At 34.1% G+C, this 15786-nt stretch overlaps 1 protein-coding gene across 3 annotated transcripts in view; it reads right to left on the reverse strand.

Annotated features, from left to right (window-relative positions):
• Positions 1 to 2211: 2211 nt before the first annotated feature.
• VCAN (versican) overlaps positions 2212 to 15786 on the reverse strand; it is a 96279-nt gene continuing 82704 nt past the window's right edge. For all 3 annotated transcript variants that reach the window (XM_087927085.1, XM_087927086.1, XM_026718802.2), the window contains 3 exons: positions 7354 to 7498; positions 4534 to 4716; positions 2212 to 3366 (listed from right to left, as the gene is read on the reverse strand). In XM_087927085.1, coding sequence (XP_087783211.1) covers positions 3239 to 3366; positions 4534 to 4716; positions 7354 to 7498 — 456 coding nt within the window. In that variant the 3' untranslated portion in view covers positions 2212 to 3238. The remainder of the gene's footprint in view (positions 3367 to 4533; positions 4717 to 7353; positions 7499 to 15786) is intronic.

Below are 15786 nucleotides of genomic sequence, written 5' to 3' on the forward strand. Positions count from 1 at the left end.
ATCCCTTTTCTATATTAGGTAGATTTAATGGCCCACTAAAGGAAAAATGGAACAGTTTGAAGGCAGCTGTATGGATGTTAAGCATTGATCTTTTGCACTTCCGTACAATATATCTGGTCACTTGAGAGAAGTGAGAGAAGAACAGAGACAAAGTTTATGAATCCTGAATAATTCTCTTGAAAGCAGATGAGCAAAGCAAGGAGTAAAGGAGGAAGAAATCCCTGTATACATAAAATTCCATCCATGTCATTGCGTGATTTTGTTATGACTGTATTAGGTCAAAATTTAGTAGCTTTTCATTTCCCTAATTTTCTTTGCTAATTTTTCGCTGAAAAGCTATGAATTGTATGCTAATACCCTGTTTCTCCAACAATATGGCCTCCCCCAATAGGAAGTCCCAGCATGTTTTATAGGCATGAAATGAAATTAAGCCCCTCCCCCCAAATTAAGGCCTATATTAAAACATGTGAAATGGGGGGGAATGGTGGGGGGACTTGCCATTAGAAAGTACTTTTGTTGCACACCCGGATATGGTCCTGCCTGCGTTGACCCCGATACGAAGTGCCCCACCAACACCGAGGTCAACATCCAAGCCGTTGCCACCCACCCACCCAAAGATGCAAGGGGGGGGGGAATTAAGTCACCCCCAAAAAGACAGCCTAGCCATTTTTTCGGGGCTCAAAGAAAAATAAGACCCGGCCTTATTATATGAGAAACACGGTATAAAACAGAGAGCAAAAGGTGTATTTCATTACAAATACTGAAAAAAGCGAAATAACCTACATGGAAGTATTTTTGTATAAAACAGTACAAAATATACCATTAGCCGAGAATAGTCTTAGTTTACACATTCATTATATATATGTGGCATATTATAAAACAGCTTTAATGAATCCTTATCTAATGATTGTCTACTCAATTTTGCATTAAAGGTTTATTGACTTGGGTTAAACAGCTAAAAAGTTATTATTAAATTGTAATAAAACAGTATGAAAATGCTTGCATATCTAAGTATTTGTTGTTCTTAATTATGTGACTTCACTGTTCAGCACAAATTGACCTTACATTGACTTAAATTTCAAGAACATGCAATGAACTAGAAAAAACACAGTGGAGCAAATAAGATTTCTTTGGCAAATCAGAATCATATATAAATTTGAAAGATGCACATTATACATACAAAGCAGAATATAAATAGCAAAAAAAGAACTTTAAAGAAAACCAGGAATATGTACATGATAAAAGGAATAATCTTTTATAAGAGATTATGACATTTCAGAATAATCAGGTACAACCTGATTTTTCTAATTCACATTTCAGAAAATTGGTTGAAATAATTTTAATTTATGAATAATTTTAGCAAGAGTGCGTATAGCAAAATCCAAAGATGAAAATTGTGATGTACTCATTTTAATCCAATATCAGAATAATACCAAAAGATTACTCTGTCAGAGAATGATAGTTCAGATGGTTCAGATTTCCTGCACAATTTAATCAATTTATTTTTTGCTCATTACACAATAGGAAATTTATCCATTGTGTTATTATGTGGATTCATTATGGCATTATGAATGCATTCATAATGCCATAATGAATCCACATAATAACACAACAGATAATATTATACAGTAATTATACCATATATGAAGACACCAAACCAGAATAAACTCTTATAAATGTATAGTACTCGAACTTGCATTAAAAGGAAATATTTCCTACATAAAACTAATGTATAAAATTGTGCATCCAAGTCCAGTTTCTTGAATTTGAGAATACACATGGAATCTACCCATAACCTTTATAACCATTTTGAAAGCTGAAAATGCAAACTAGGTAAGTAAATGTGCAGTTTTATATTGAATAGATTTAACAATAAATATCATCACAGACTTTAAAATTATCCTTTTCTATAGCTAATTGTTCTAGTAGATTGCGTGAGGTTGAGTACTGAAGAAAAGATAATTCCTGTCTTCCACATTTGAAGAAAAAACATACAATATATTTATGGGCATATAACATATTTTTCAGAAGCAAAGATTGTGATTGTCACATAACTATCATTCATATTACCATAAATAAATGATCTGATTTATTAGATTTTATTTTCCCTTCTAGCAGAAAAACATTTGAAACCAACTCTTGGTCTTCCTAATGCACCAGTTGAGTTTGACAGCTGTCAGGATAGAAAGAACATCCAATAAATTATATCTGTATGGCTTACTTCATTTATTTATGTACGCTTCACAGCTGCAGCATTCATACACAAACATTCATTACTTTATGAAAAGATTAAAAATGGTTATATATATTTTATATACAAAATTATTTACTTTTTTAAATTTTATTTTACAAAAAAGTAGGTCTATATATCTCCATCTTAAAATGCAGAGAGCTGTAAATAGACCCATGATTAGTGTTGGAAAAGTTGATATTTTAAAAAAATGGCCCTGGTTGAAAATTAAAGAATTAGCCTTTATTACTATTATTATTGTTATTGTTATTAATCCTACAGGCCCTCTTTGTCGACTTTTTTTAAAGAGTCCTCAAGTCCTTTGTGATCAGTGCCAAGGCTGGAAAGGACAAAAGTCAAGTTCCATATTGAAGTCACTTCTTCTAAGTTGCTCTTATTTTCATGTTCCTTGTGAAAACTTTTCATTCCATAAATTCTACAGCTCTTCATTAGAAAATAGCTGTTTCTTGACCGAGATACTACTTTCACAGTTCATCTTCAGCTTGTAATGGCTGTGTCACCCATGTTTACAAAACGATTGCTAATAACAGTTTAAAATTATTTCCAGCCTAGTAAAGTACCTCCAAGACAAGCAACATAAATGATTAAAGATCTCTGAAGCCAAATGGTCATAAATAAGCCTGAACTTAGTTTGACATCTTATTGTATATACAGGTTTTTTAAAAAATACAACACACTTAAACACTATTAAATCATCTTATTTACATTATCATTGGTGCTAAAATGGAAGAGTTTAATTACTACAGGTACTGGGGTAAAGAATCAAATAATCCCTCACCAATGACATATAGAAATTAACATACTAGATAGGCTGGAAATTGTTCCCTTTTCAATATTTTCATTTGTAGCCATCATTGATATATGTTGTAAGTACTTAGGTCCAAATGTATTCCAAAATGCTGGGTAATCCTTTTTTTTTTTTTTTTTTAAGGCACCATAAGTTAGGGCATTCTGGCATGGCAAATGTCCCACTTTACCAGTGTGGGTTCAGCGCCGTGAATCCTGCCATGTCCTGATCCAACGATGAAAATGTTTTGATGAATTAAACGAGTTCACCTTTCCTGGTGAATTTTTATAATAATATTTTTTTGAATAAGTCCTTTGGAATGAAGATGCTGAAAATAAAAGAAAAAAGAAAGAAAGCTTTACAACTGTGCTAACAGAAATATAAGCAGGATGAATGAATGCAATGTAATATATATTAAGACATTGTCTAGTGTCCTATAGTCTCTTCCATTGTAATCTTTTATCTCATTCACTTGGTAAGCATCAAATCATTCAATTGCCCAATTTACCCAATTCTTTCAATTCATAGAATAAAGAAATTGAATCAAGTAAATTCAGTGATCAGATAGCTATATAGAGTAATGACTGAAGATACTTTATGGGAAAGAAAAGTTGTTTTTCATCTTGTAGAAGTTTTCAACAGGATGGCAAATGTCTGATTTTAGCAATCATATAAAAAAATCAATACATCAAATACAAGCTAGGCAGATATGACCTCGTTGACAGCCCTTACTCTGTCAAAGACCTTGGAGTTCTCATATCAAATAACTTAAGTGCCAGAGCTCACTGCAAAAAAGGGCTTTGAGTTGTAAATCTGATCTTATAAAGCTTCTTCTCTGGTAATGCTGATTTGCTAACTAGGGCATACATAACCTTTGCTAGACCAGTACTTGAATACAGCTCCGCTGTCTGGAATATGCACTGTATATCAGACATTAATACAATTGAGCGAGGCCAGAAGTATTTTACAAGAAGAGTACTACACTCCTCTGTTTACAACAGAAACCCTACAACACCAGACTTGAGATTCTAGGCTTAGACAAGAGAGGCTTTGAACTACACCAGCTAAGATTGGATTTAAGCATAGTACATAAAATCATATGTTACAATGTCTTACCAGTTAATGAATATTTCAGCTTTAACCACAACAATACAAGAGCACACAACAGATATAAACTAAATGTAAACCACCCAAACCTGATTACAAGAAGTACGATTTCAGCAACAGAGTAGTCAATGTCTGGAACTCACTACCTGATTCTGTTATCACCTGCTCAAACCCCACTCCTTTACCCTCATGCTAACCTCTGTTGACCTCAACCCATTCCTAAGAAGTCTGTAAGGGGCGTGCATAATGCACAATCGTGCCTACCATCCCTGTCCTATTATTAGTTCCTATTTAATGCATTTAAACTTATGTTTATTCTTATTTCTATTATATTATAACGATTGACTAAATAAATAAATAAATATTTCCCTCCACATAATCTACTCACGATTCATGCAGGTAATTTTAGGTAAATCCCATCGGCCATTTCCTTGGCATCTGATTATTGGAACATGTCGCTGGATGAAGCCATCTTTACAATGATATCTGATCAATGAATTAATTTCATAACGGGGCTTCATCTTTCCAAAGGTATTTGCATTTTCTACCACCGGTGGTTGGCCACAAGCAACTGAAAGTACAAATTAAAATTTTTATAAACTGTAATTTTTTATGTATCAGTCAGTCTCAAGCTTCACTACAAGACCATCTACCCATCCATCCGTAGATTTTCAGACCATAGATTCTAATGTGCCTAATCAAAAAAAAAAAAAACTATAAAATTAACCATTCAAAATAGAAAACATGGGAAAATATATTTTCAGATTTAAGTGCATTCTGTTGAACAATTCCTGTATACATTATTTGAAAAGGATTTTGTCCACTTATCCAGTAGAAAACTACAAGTTTCTAAAAAGCTGCATTGAGTATATTATATTGCATCATATTACATTCTTGGATATAGCACTTCCTTGGTTGTTTTCTACATTATACAAATGACTAATCAGTCATACAACTGTATACTCCAGTATGACGTGAAGGTTCCACTATTAGCCCAATGTTAACATTAATTTTGTGCATGACTGCATTCCCACTCATGCTAGTAATACTATTACTTAATTTGTAGATGATACAACAATGGTGGGACTCACCTTCTAGGGGGATAAGTCTGCCTACCAAGATGAGATGGACCGGTTGCTTTCATGGTGTGGAGACAATAACTTGGTCCTCAACACCAGTAAGACCAAGGAGCTTACAGTGGACTATAGAAGGAACAGATCAGACATCCAGCCCTTGCTTATCAATGGAGACTGAATGGAGCAAGTGGCCCGTTTAAGTTTCTGGGTGTTACTATACAAGAGGACCTGACCTGGAGTGCTCACATTGCAGCTCTGGTCAAAAGGGCCCAGCAGACTTTATACTACCTGAGACTTCTCAGGAAACAACAATTGAATGAAAAACCGCTGGTGACCTTCTACCGCTGCACCATAGAGAGTATTTTAACTTACTGCACCTCTGTATGGTTTGCCAATTGCACAGTGGAAGATAGGAAAGCACTCCATAGGGTTAACGTCATTGCCCAGAAGATCATTGGTTGCCCTCTCCCCTCTTTGGAAGAGCTTTATAGCTCCCGCTGCCTTAAGAAAGATCAAAACATTCTTAAAGATCCATCTCATCCTGGGCACCCTTTTTTTTTTGAACTGTTAGCATCTGGCAGAGTGTACAGAATAATAAAAACAAAGACAAACAGGCTGAAAAACAGATTCTATCCCAGGACAGTAGCTCCATTGAATTCTACTTATAGTGCAGTGTTGGTGTGGTGTCAGGGTTTTCAATTCAATGTGTGGAGTGTGAAGGATGTGTGTTTGTATTTATTTATTTTTTCATGGTCATGATGTGCATTGAAGATGGTGTTTGATTTCATTGTATGAGATGCAATGACAATAAAGTAAACTAAACACCTTACTTAGTAGTGGTATTATAGCATCAAAATGGCCAGAATATATGAATATTGTAATTCATATATATTGACTCCAAGTTTTTGGGAGCTAGAATAATTTGCTCAATGTGTATCACATATCCTGTATCAAACTTCACATCTCATTTCAATGCATATTCCTTCAAGTTAGAAAAATGTTACAGTATTTGATATTTCTTTATGTTGTAAGCACACTAAATAATTTGGTGTCATCAGCAAATCCAGCTATCAGTGTGTCAGCTTTAAATGATTTATGAAGACATAGTATTAAAACTTACATGTTCACATGCTCACTCAACTCTAAGAATTTGAAAAGTCTTAGTTTTTTAGTACCCAGGCTTTTTCTTTAGATCTTGTAAATATCTTTTTCTCTTTAATAATGTTGTGGTTCAGTGGCAGCAGGTGCAGACGGCTGAGGGCTCGGAAAGCAAAGAAAGCAAAATGAGGGGCCTGCATGTAATGCAGAGATGGGGCCAGGACCATCAGGGAGTGGAATGCTGCCTTTGGAAATTATGGAGGCTGGCAGCAGTAATGAAGAGGTCCTCGAGGAGCCCGTGCCCAGCGCGTGTGCATGCAGGGCTGCTCAAAGGAAAGAGCAGCTGCAGCAGCACGGGTGACTTGGGAGTAAGGCTGCAAGGTAATGGCCCCTCCCTCAAGAGGATAAAAGCCAGCTGAGAAACTGCAGTTCTTTGCAGAAGGCAAAGAAGTTTTACACTCGAGCCCAGTGGACGTTAGGTATATCTGAATTGGTGTTTGGAGACTCTTTGTGTTGGAGTTATTGCTTAGTAACTTTATCTGTTTTTCTTGGCAGCCTTGCAAAACCTTGGCAAGGCTCTTTCTTATTGGAGCTAATTGGTTTGAAGCGGCCTTTTACCTGTGAAGGAACGGGATTCATAAAGAAACATTAAAAAGTTGTGCTGTTATCTTTGTCTCATGTTTGCTTCCTTGGAACCAGGTTTTGATTAGAACAAATAATGCTTTTTACTAATTTAATTAGAATGGAAATTTACCTAGCTATTAGTTTCTTTATTCTTTCTTAGTTGCAGTCTAATCTTCTGCTACAAAGCCAATTACATTCCATTCTTTAAGACAAGCAAGTAACTTCATATTTATATTATTTAAGAGCTTCTAAGTGTATAATTTCTTATATCCATTTTTTTCACTTCCCTAACTCAACTTGTAATGAGTTGCCCACTTTTCAAAGCAGCAAATCTTGCACGCACATGTTTGTTGAAATTTTTGTTGAACAGTACAATGTTTTTTGCATAGATTTAAGTTGGACTTATTTACCTGTTCCTTTCTTGCATGTGTAAGTGAGGTGATAATTGCATGGTACATCATTCCATTCACCGTTTTCATGCCAAATTATAACAACACAATCTTCTCCAGAAGAAAAGAAACTGTCTGGCTGTTTTGGTCTCCAGTTTTCATATTGCTGCAGAAGACAAAACACAAATAATCAGAATGTGAAAATTGGCAAAGTTGTATTTGAATAAAATAAACTGAGCACAAGATGACAAATTGCAAATGTTGTCATCAGAAAAAAAAAGTCAGAATATAATATTTTGGTTCGCTGACTACAGATATAAAGTTAACCATTTAAAAATGCACCTAATAGGAGAGGCTGTAAATCACTTTTACCACAGCAGGAAAATTTAAACCTTTCTATTTCTATGAAATCAAAATTAGCATCATCCAGCCAAACACTGCTGATTCTGTATAGAAAAGCTTGACTTTGACAATATTTTCATGACAGCCCAGATAAAATCCCAAGGTAGTAGGAAAAGCAGCCACAGAGGATCGCTTTTGAATTTGTCCAAGAAAATTGACAAAATTTAAGCAAGATTCAAGGGGAAAGTCTATATTAAGCTGTGAACTGAATTTTGAAATATAATGGGAGTCTTTCCACTGGCATAATGGAAGCTTTACTCCCAATGTAAAAATGTAGTTCCAAAGGAATATTTCAGTTATCCAGGATCAGAGATATTATTCCCATTTGCTATGACACTTTTCCTAAAACGGATAAATAACAGCTATCCACCTATTTTAAAAAGTTCTTAAAGTTAAATCCAAATATGTTGTCATTAAATTAAGGAAGTTTTCAAACCAGTACTGTTTAGATTTGATTTATTAAGTTTCTAATTTTTAAATGTTTGAATTTTTTGCCTTTACCTTTTCAAGTCTTTTCTATAAAATAATACTACAGTTACTAGATGCTTTGAGTTCTTCTCAAGACAAATATGCCATGGATTTGAACAGTGTTATCTTGTTTATAATATTAAAATACTGAATTCAGTCCAACCCTACTCTGTCCACAGAAAAGAGTTTGCCTTTCGAAAGTAATCCCTTTGTAATCCTGATTGGGTGCATATTTCCTGAACATGTTCTTGACTTACTCTAAAGGTTATCAAGAGTCTTTCTTTAATGGCAATGTCAGAACGTCAGTACAGATAGTCCTCAACTTACAACCACAACAGAGTCCAACATTTATGTTACTAAGCAAGACATTTGTTAAGAGAATTTTGTCCCATTTACAACCTGTCACACTTGTTGAGTGAAGATAAGTCATTAAGTTAGTAAACATGATTGTTAAGTCAATCTGGCTTCCTCATTGAGTTTGGTTGTCAGAACAGGTCATTAGACCCCAGTACTTTGCAACTGTCATAAATATGATGTTGCCAAGCATCGAATTTTGATCCCATGACCATGGGGATTCTGAAACAATCATAAGTGTGAAAAATGCATATGTCACTTTTTTCAGTCCTGTTGTAACTTTGAATGGTCATTAAATGAACTGTTGTAAGTGAAGGACTACCTGTACATTATTTTTGCCTTAGGTCTTTTTTGAAAAAAAATGATCAGGAAAGGGAATAAAGAAAAGGAATGTTTCAAGAAATCTACCTTGCTGTTCTCCAGAATGTTATTTCTTTTTCTTTACTACTAGAAATTAATGGAATAAAAAATAAATTTCATGGAAATAACCATTTCTATAAATGCTATGCACTTAGCAACCAATCCATCCCATAAATGGGTAAAAGACAGGGATTTCAAGTGCTTTTTTTCTTTTTCATTTCAGCACTTGGAGTTGTTCCATATATGCACTTGTAAAAAGTTCAAATTGTATTGTTTTAATCTTTATAAAGTAATCCAAACACAGTATTTTAAGCACATTTTAAACAATGTTAATGAACTAAATGTGTTGTTTACTTACTGGAACCATAAAATAATCTTTATATATACATATATATATGTATATATAATACATATTTTTACCTTTTTTCCAACACTAAATTTGCTTATCAATTACGATGTTTTAATTATTTAAGTAAGTTTATTGCAACATTCTAATTTGGGACACATAAAGCCTCTTGCCAGTGCCAGGTAATAAAACATGCTTTGTCGTGAAAAGATGAAGTGGTTTTCACCAAGACTTGATCAAACCACAGTATGCCTGGGCTTTGAAGTTGCAGCTGACAATTGACTTGGAAAGGCTGGTTTGCAGTTGTATCTGTTTCCTACTTATGTGGTTTTTTGAGTACATAGCATTTAATGACACATTATTTAATATTGCCAATTGTTCCAAGATTTAGTTCTAGCTGTTTCTTTTAAATGAAACATACTTATTTAATTTTCAGATTCATTGTTTGACTTGTATTCTTTATATTTTAAAGCCTCAACCTTAGTTTTGGCTTAAGAGAGCTAAATAATTGTCTCCCTCAGAGTACTTTAGAATAACAGAGTTGGAAAGGACTTTGGGGGTCTTTTACTCCTGCTGTGCTTGAGCAGGAGACCCTATACTATTCCAGACAAATAATTGCCCAAAATCTTTTTGAAAACTTCTGTGATGACCCAGAGTGGGATACAAAACAAACACAGTCACAGAAAGCAAGTGAAGCCCCTTTTATTCCTTTACTTTGCTTCCAAGCTCTGAATATCTTTGACGGAAGACAAAAAAAAACTCCCAGGCAAACAGTTACATGAAGAAGAAAAAAGCAACGCAAACCAGGAAAGACAAGGGCTGGAGGATGTCCACAGATAACACATACTGGGAAGGATGCCAAACTCAGAGAGGAACTATAAACTAGAGATATTTACATGCTTATTTGTTCCCAGCGTTTGCCAGTACGCAGGTCCAAACTCTTATTCAGTTGTCACACCTGCAGCCCATGAAGAGGATCAAGGCCCTCTCCTCCCGAGTAGACCACATCTCTCCCTTATCCTGTCCTACCTGCATGCCCTAGGATGGATAAGGGATGGGCCTGGGTCCTCCTCTGATTGCTCAGCTGACCTCTGCCCTTCCTCAGCCTCCTCAATAACTTCCAGAACCACACTTCTACTCCCTGTCGGCTGTTCCTCCTCTCCCTCAGAGTCAGTCTCCACCATGACAACTTCCAATAATGGAGCACCCTCAACTTCTGGAGGCAGGACCTTCCACGGTAATTGTTCTCAGTGTTAAAAACTTCTCCTTAACTCTAATTGGATCTCTCTTTGATAATAATCCATCCAAGAATATCTGTTTGATAATCTTCCAAGGTTTGGGTTTTTTTAGAGCCATAAAAACTAGATCAGATGAATGTCTCGCCAACATTATGTCTCTAAGAGTGGTCAGTCTTCTGCTTCATAGGAATTTTGATCTCAAGTAGACCTTTGGATAATTATTAGAGCAGACTGTCACAAATCTTGGCATATTGTCTCAGTCAGTAGGGGCATTTGCATCATTTTTCATTTTCTTTCTGATTTCCTAATAAAATATCAATTACAACTTAGTGGCATGAGTAATTATGTGTGTCCATATAATACAATTACTTCACAAGCTAGCCTCACTTACTACAGGTATCCAAATTCAATTCATGGTGCTGATTATCACATATACAGGAAGGAAGATATCAACTTGGGTTTGGCTAGAGTAGACCAGGGATCTAATTGCTCATTTATATTTTCAGAATGCAGCATTTTGGAGTCTATTACCAACAGGAACAATACCAGCAGATGTTAGTGCACAAATTGCTTTCATTGTGAAGCTGTATTGACTATATTTATGAAGTGGAGCTTGTACAAATTCCAGAAATACGGTACCATTTAAGTTCTAGGCAACCCTTGGAAATTTTGTTAAATCTTGCTACAACAAACATAATGAAACTGGCAAATTTTTGCAAACAAAAAAAATGTCTGATACTGGACATCATCACTATGCACATTTGCTTGGCATTGTGATTCTCACGCTGCTTTTACCAATGCCAGGCTCACTTAATACAGACTCTTTAACTGCTTTCTTAACTCTTCATACAAACCAATTTTTATTACCTTATTTGGGCATATTACTTCAGGAACATTTATTTCAGCTTTAATTAGAGCATGGTATAACACATATTCATTCACCATTTTAAAATATGAGCGAACTCTTTGTGAGACAACTAGATCTTGTTTTCTTTTTCTAAGTAAAAATGAAAACCAAATTTGGTGGCAGATGCCAATTTGTTGAGGAAACTGAGCATACCCAGGTGGGAAGATTGTAAGCAATAGTAACAATCCATATACAGCTCATGTGGCAATGCAAACTTTAAATTGTCCCACTGTCTGGGAAATAGATCACACAATTTAATGTGAAGAAAATGAAGAAAGATGAATGGCCGTCTTTCACAACAAGTTATCACCTCTTAAACTCCAGAGCTATAATCTTGCCCCATGACAAATCTAGATTTGATTAAAGAGAAAAAAAATTACAAGTGGAATATAAAGCTTATGGAGTAGTCCTCAGTGTTAAAGACAGCTTGCATTTAATTAGGGTTGTTCCAAGCAACGTAAGGAGCAAAAATCCTATATTCATAACTCTATTCTTTCTGTTCTCAAGTCTTTCTGAAGTCATAGATACCATGACAAGAGATGGCAAAGTAGAAACTGATAGTTTCCAGGAACTGTTCAAAACAAAGTAACAATGAATGCCACAATCTGTTAAGTAATTACTTCCTTCAATGGTCAGAATATCTATAGATATGTGAAAGCTCAAATCAGCTACATTTGGATTTAGACCTTCTCAACCCTGACATACTGATTCCTATCACTGATCTTTTTCTTTTCTCACTGCATGGTAACAGCCTCAATTAAATGACAAAAGGTATAGGCCAGGGAAGTCTAGAGGCCGGAGGAAGGATGGGCATTCTTTCAGAAAACAGTGTAAATAATTTCCTTTTCATGTTTCAAATAGAGGAAAATATGTTCCATAAAAAACAAATAATAAACTGAAATTGGAAATGTTTAGAGTTAATTTATTTTCCCAGATTACTCCTTTTCAATGGTGTTCATGTTTCTTTCCCAATTTCATCAACCTCAAATGATAAATTATGCTGAGAAATCTTGACTAGTTCAAGATACTCCATAAATTATATGCTTTAGTAGAGTTAATTATATGACTGCATTCCTATTTTTATCCATTTGCATTCAGTTAACACACATTTCATGCCAAAAGAGGTAAGTCTGCCTTCTTAACAGCTTAGTGATTTGATAATTAATAAGTAATCCTCATAGTTCTTCAAACTTTGAATATTGCTCAAGTCACAATTGGTATCAAAACAATTATCTGCTGTCTAAATTAAAACTAAGCAATTGTTAAATAGAGTTTATTCGTAACAAGTTTAAAACATGGCACCAGAAACCTTAATTATATGGTGCCACTAACTAGTGTTTCCTTTTCCATAATCCTCTCTATATCCTGAAAAACACTCTTCCATTGTAACAGAAAATTGTCTGGAGCTGGTTATCTAAACAGTGTATTTCCTTTGCTAATCAATGTGCTCTATAATTTGGTAACAATGTCTTTCCATGACATATTCCATCTATTAAACAAGTGATCTGCTGGGACTACCACCAACAAATTCAATCCAAGATCTTTCTTAAGTTTGTTCTCTTGTTGAAATAATTCATTTAAATGCATACTTTTAAAAATGAATAGGAGTTTCAATGTCAAGTTGCATAGGTTATAAACATGCTTGAATCCTGAGCAGCTGAATTTGCTAATTAAACTGCAAACTTCAATACGTTGAAGTATTGCTGCATAATGCATGAAGTCATGATATTAAAAGAATTTTTAAAAGTAATTTCTTTCAAAATTCTTCAAGCTCAGGAATTTTGTAATACAAACACTGCAAGGGTTCGAATTACAAGTTTTATTAACTCAATATCAGATCCAGAAAAGCATGTCCATTTAAATCTAGTATTTTACCTTTACTTTATTCCACTTTTAAATTTCCCATAAATTTCTTACCATAGTCAAGATCACTAGAGCCATTTGAATTTGGACGTTTACAAACATTTCCAGAATATCTTGGGGAACAAGTTTTTTCTAAATCTCTATTAGATTTTTCTCTTTCCACTCTACAGTCTTTCTTGCAGTATCCTATTGCATGGGTGTCATTGAAGCATCCTAGATTTCTTCTCTGATATATTTATTTTAGTCAGTATACCAAGCTAGTGCAGAGATACAGATTTGTAAATCAGTATTGTAAATCAGTAAATCAGAATTGAGTCAGAGAATATGCTGAGTAAACACATAAGGCTTGTTGAGAAAACTATTTTCTTGGGCTTGTGTGGCTGCTGTCAACAGCTGAAGCACAATCTTTAGGGGGAAAGCAGCTTTTTTTGATTAGTTATTGAGGGACAGCAGAATTTTTAAACATCCTCTGAATGCCTTTCTGAGAAATTTTATCGTTATGCTCTAGTTAAAATATAATAAGCAGGGAGTGGTCTGGATACTTTATTGGTGTGGCATGTAGACTGCTCCAGATATGGGAACCATTACTACCAGACTTGAATACAATGTCTCTATTCTCTTCCTTGAAAAAACAAAATTACTAAATTTCACTGGGCTGACAGATTCAATTTTGGAAATATAAAGGTCTTAGCCATTTAATTTTCCAACAGAAGCCATATGCATGCCCTTGTACACCTCAAATCCTGTATTACTCTTTTCAACTATATCTTTGTATAGCATACATCTTGACCTTCTTTTCTCTTGGATCAATGTCTTTTATTATCTTTAAATACTTTTTGCACTACATAGGGTTCCCATTACAGCTTGCTTTATCCTCTCTGAAGCTAGAGCCATTACTTTTAGGTAAATGTCTGTTGTATACATCTTCAACCCTTGAGAGCAGCTGACTATAGAAACAGGAAGAGGCATTAGGTAGAAAAGTTAAACAGACTTTGATATTGTGCATCTGAAAATCAGTTTGAAAACTAAAGAATCCTTTCAGTGCAATAAACATTTAATCAGGACCACTAAAATTAGCCAGTAGATGGTGCTGTCTAATCATTACTCTTGAAGGCTAATCAATGTCCTTGATTAAATTGTTGAAAACTTCAATACATAGAAATACATCATTCCTTTGCTACTCAGTAAAAAGTCCACAGAAATTAACTCTATGATATGTTGTGCCTTAGATGAATGTTTTCATTTTAATGGTATTTTTTGCTACATTTGCTGATAGTCAATAAAAAGCAAAGAAAGATTTTATGGCAAATTGTACAAGTTTTAACAATTTTTCATTGTTGGACTAATGGTTTGACCAAAATATTTAGAACATAGTATTAGAATTCTCATTTCCATTATTCCCCACCTTACAAGTGCAAAGAAAAATGGACACTTCATTTTTCTGTATAATGTAATAATAAAGATGCTCATATGTGAAGCTCAAATTCTGAAGACTACACGGGCACACCTATACAACTTTCTTGCCAACTACACAAAACATGATTGCCGGTGCCTTCTGTATTTTTCCCATTTATATTCTAAATCCAGATGCTAGAAAGTTGCAGAAGCATTTCATACAATTTGAGAATCCTAACAAGAATATCAAAAGCAATTTTCAAAATAGAACAAAGAATATTACTCCAAACATGAAAAACCAAGACCATAAAATTAATTAAAAGGAACACCATTAAAACATTATATATATATTGGTTTATATTTTTCCCCATGCAATCTTTCAACTTCTGTCTGTGGCATAATATGTCCTCTGTGTAATATTAATAGTAATATAAACAAATAGAATGAATAAATAGTATTGATAAATTAATAGTAATATGAATAAAAGCAATGTTAATTAATACAAGCACAACAAATAAAAATGCTAGACCCAGCATAACTAATCAATTCAAATATAAAATACACAGGAAAAGAAAAATAAGATGTACTTTTGCACAGCATGGCTTGATTTAACAGACAATTTAAAATAAGAACTCAGAAATAATGAAACAATGTAATTGGTATATTTCATGCAAAATATGTCAATGCTACCCATTATTAATTAAGAGGCATACAGTACCACTTTCTATGATTTCTGAATTAAGTTCAATCCAGTATCACATGGAATACAGTATAAAAATCAAGGAAAATGTATAAAAACATGGATCAAAATGGCACAAATTGATGGATTTGTATTAAATTATTAATCTATTCTTTATTGTCCATGCAAACAGTTTAAATACACAATTAATGTATATTTTAGATGACTGTTAGGCAAAAATATCCCAATTTAGGATTATGGATCTATAGATATAGGATTTTAGATTTTGTTTTCTAAAACTAAGCCAAGCCATGTTTCATACAGGAGAAAAATACTGATTTCCTTTATAGTATTACAGAGGATTACAACTGTATAATGCTACAATCACCAAGTTTAATCCTTTGTATTAACATACATTTCAGCCTCACTATAAAACTACATT

This window comes from Pseudonaja textilis, chromosome 2, assembly GCF_049901715.1.
Source record: "Pseudonaja textilis isolate UNSWEBS1 chromosome 2, rPseTex1.2, whole genome shotgun sequence".
In the NCBI taxonomy this organism is placed as follows: Eukaryota; Metazoa; Chordata; class Lepidosauria; order Squamata; family Elapidae; genus Pseudonaja; species Pseudonaja textilis.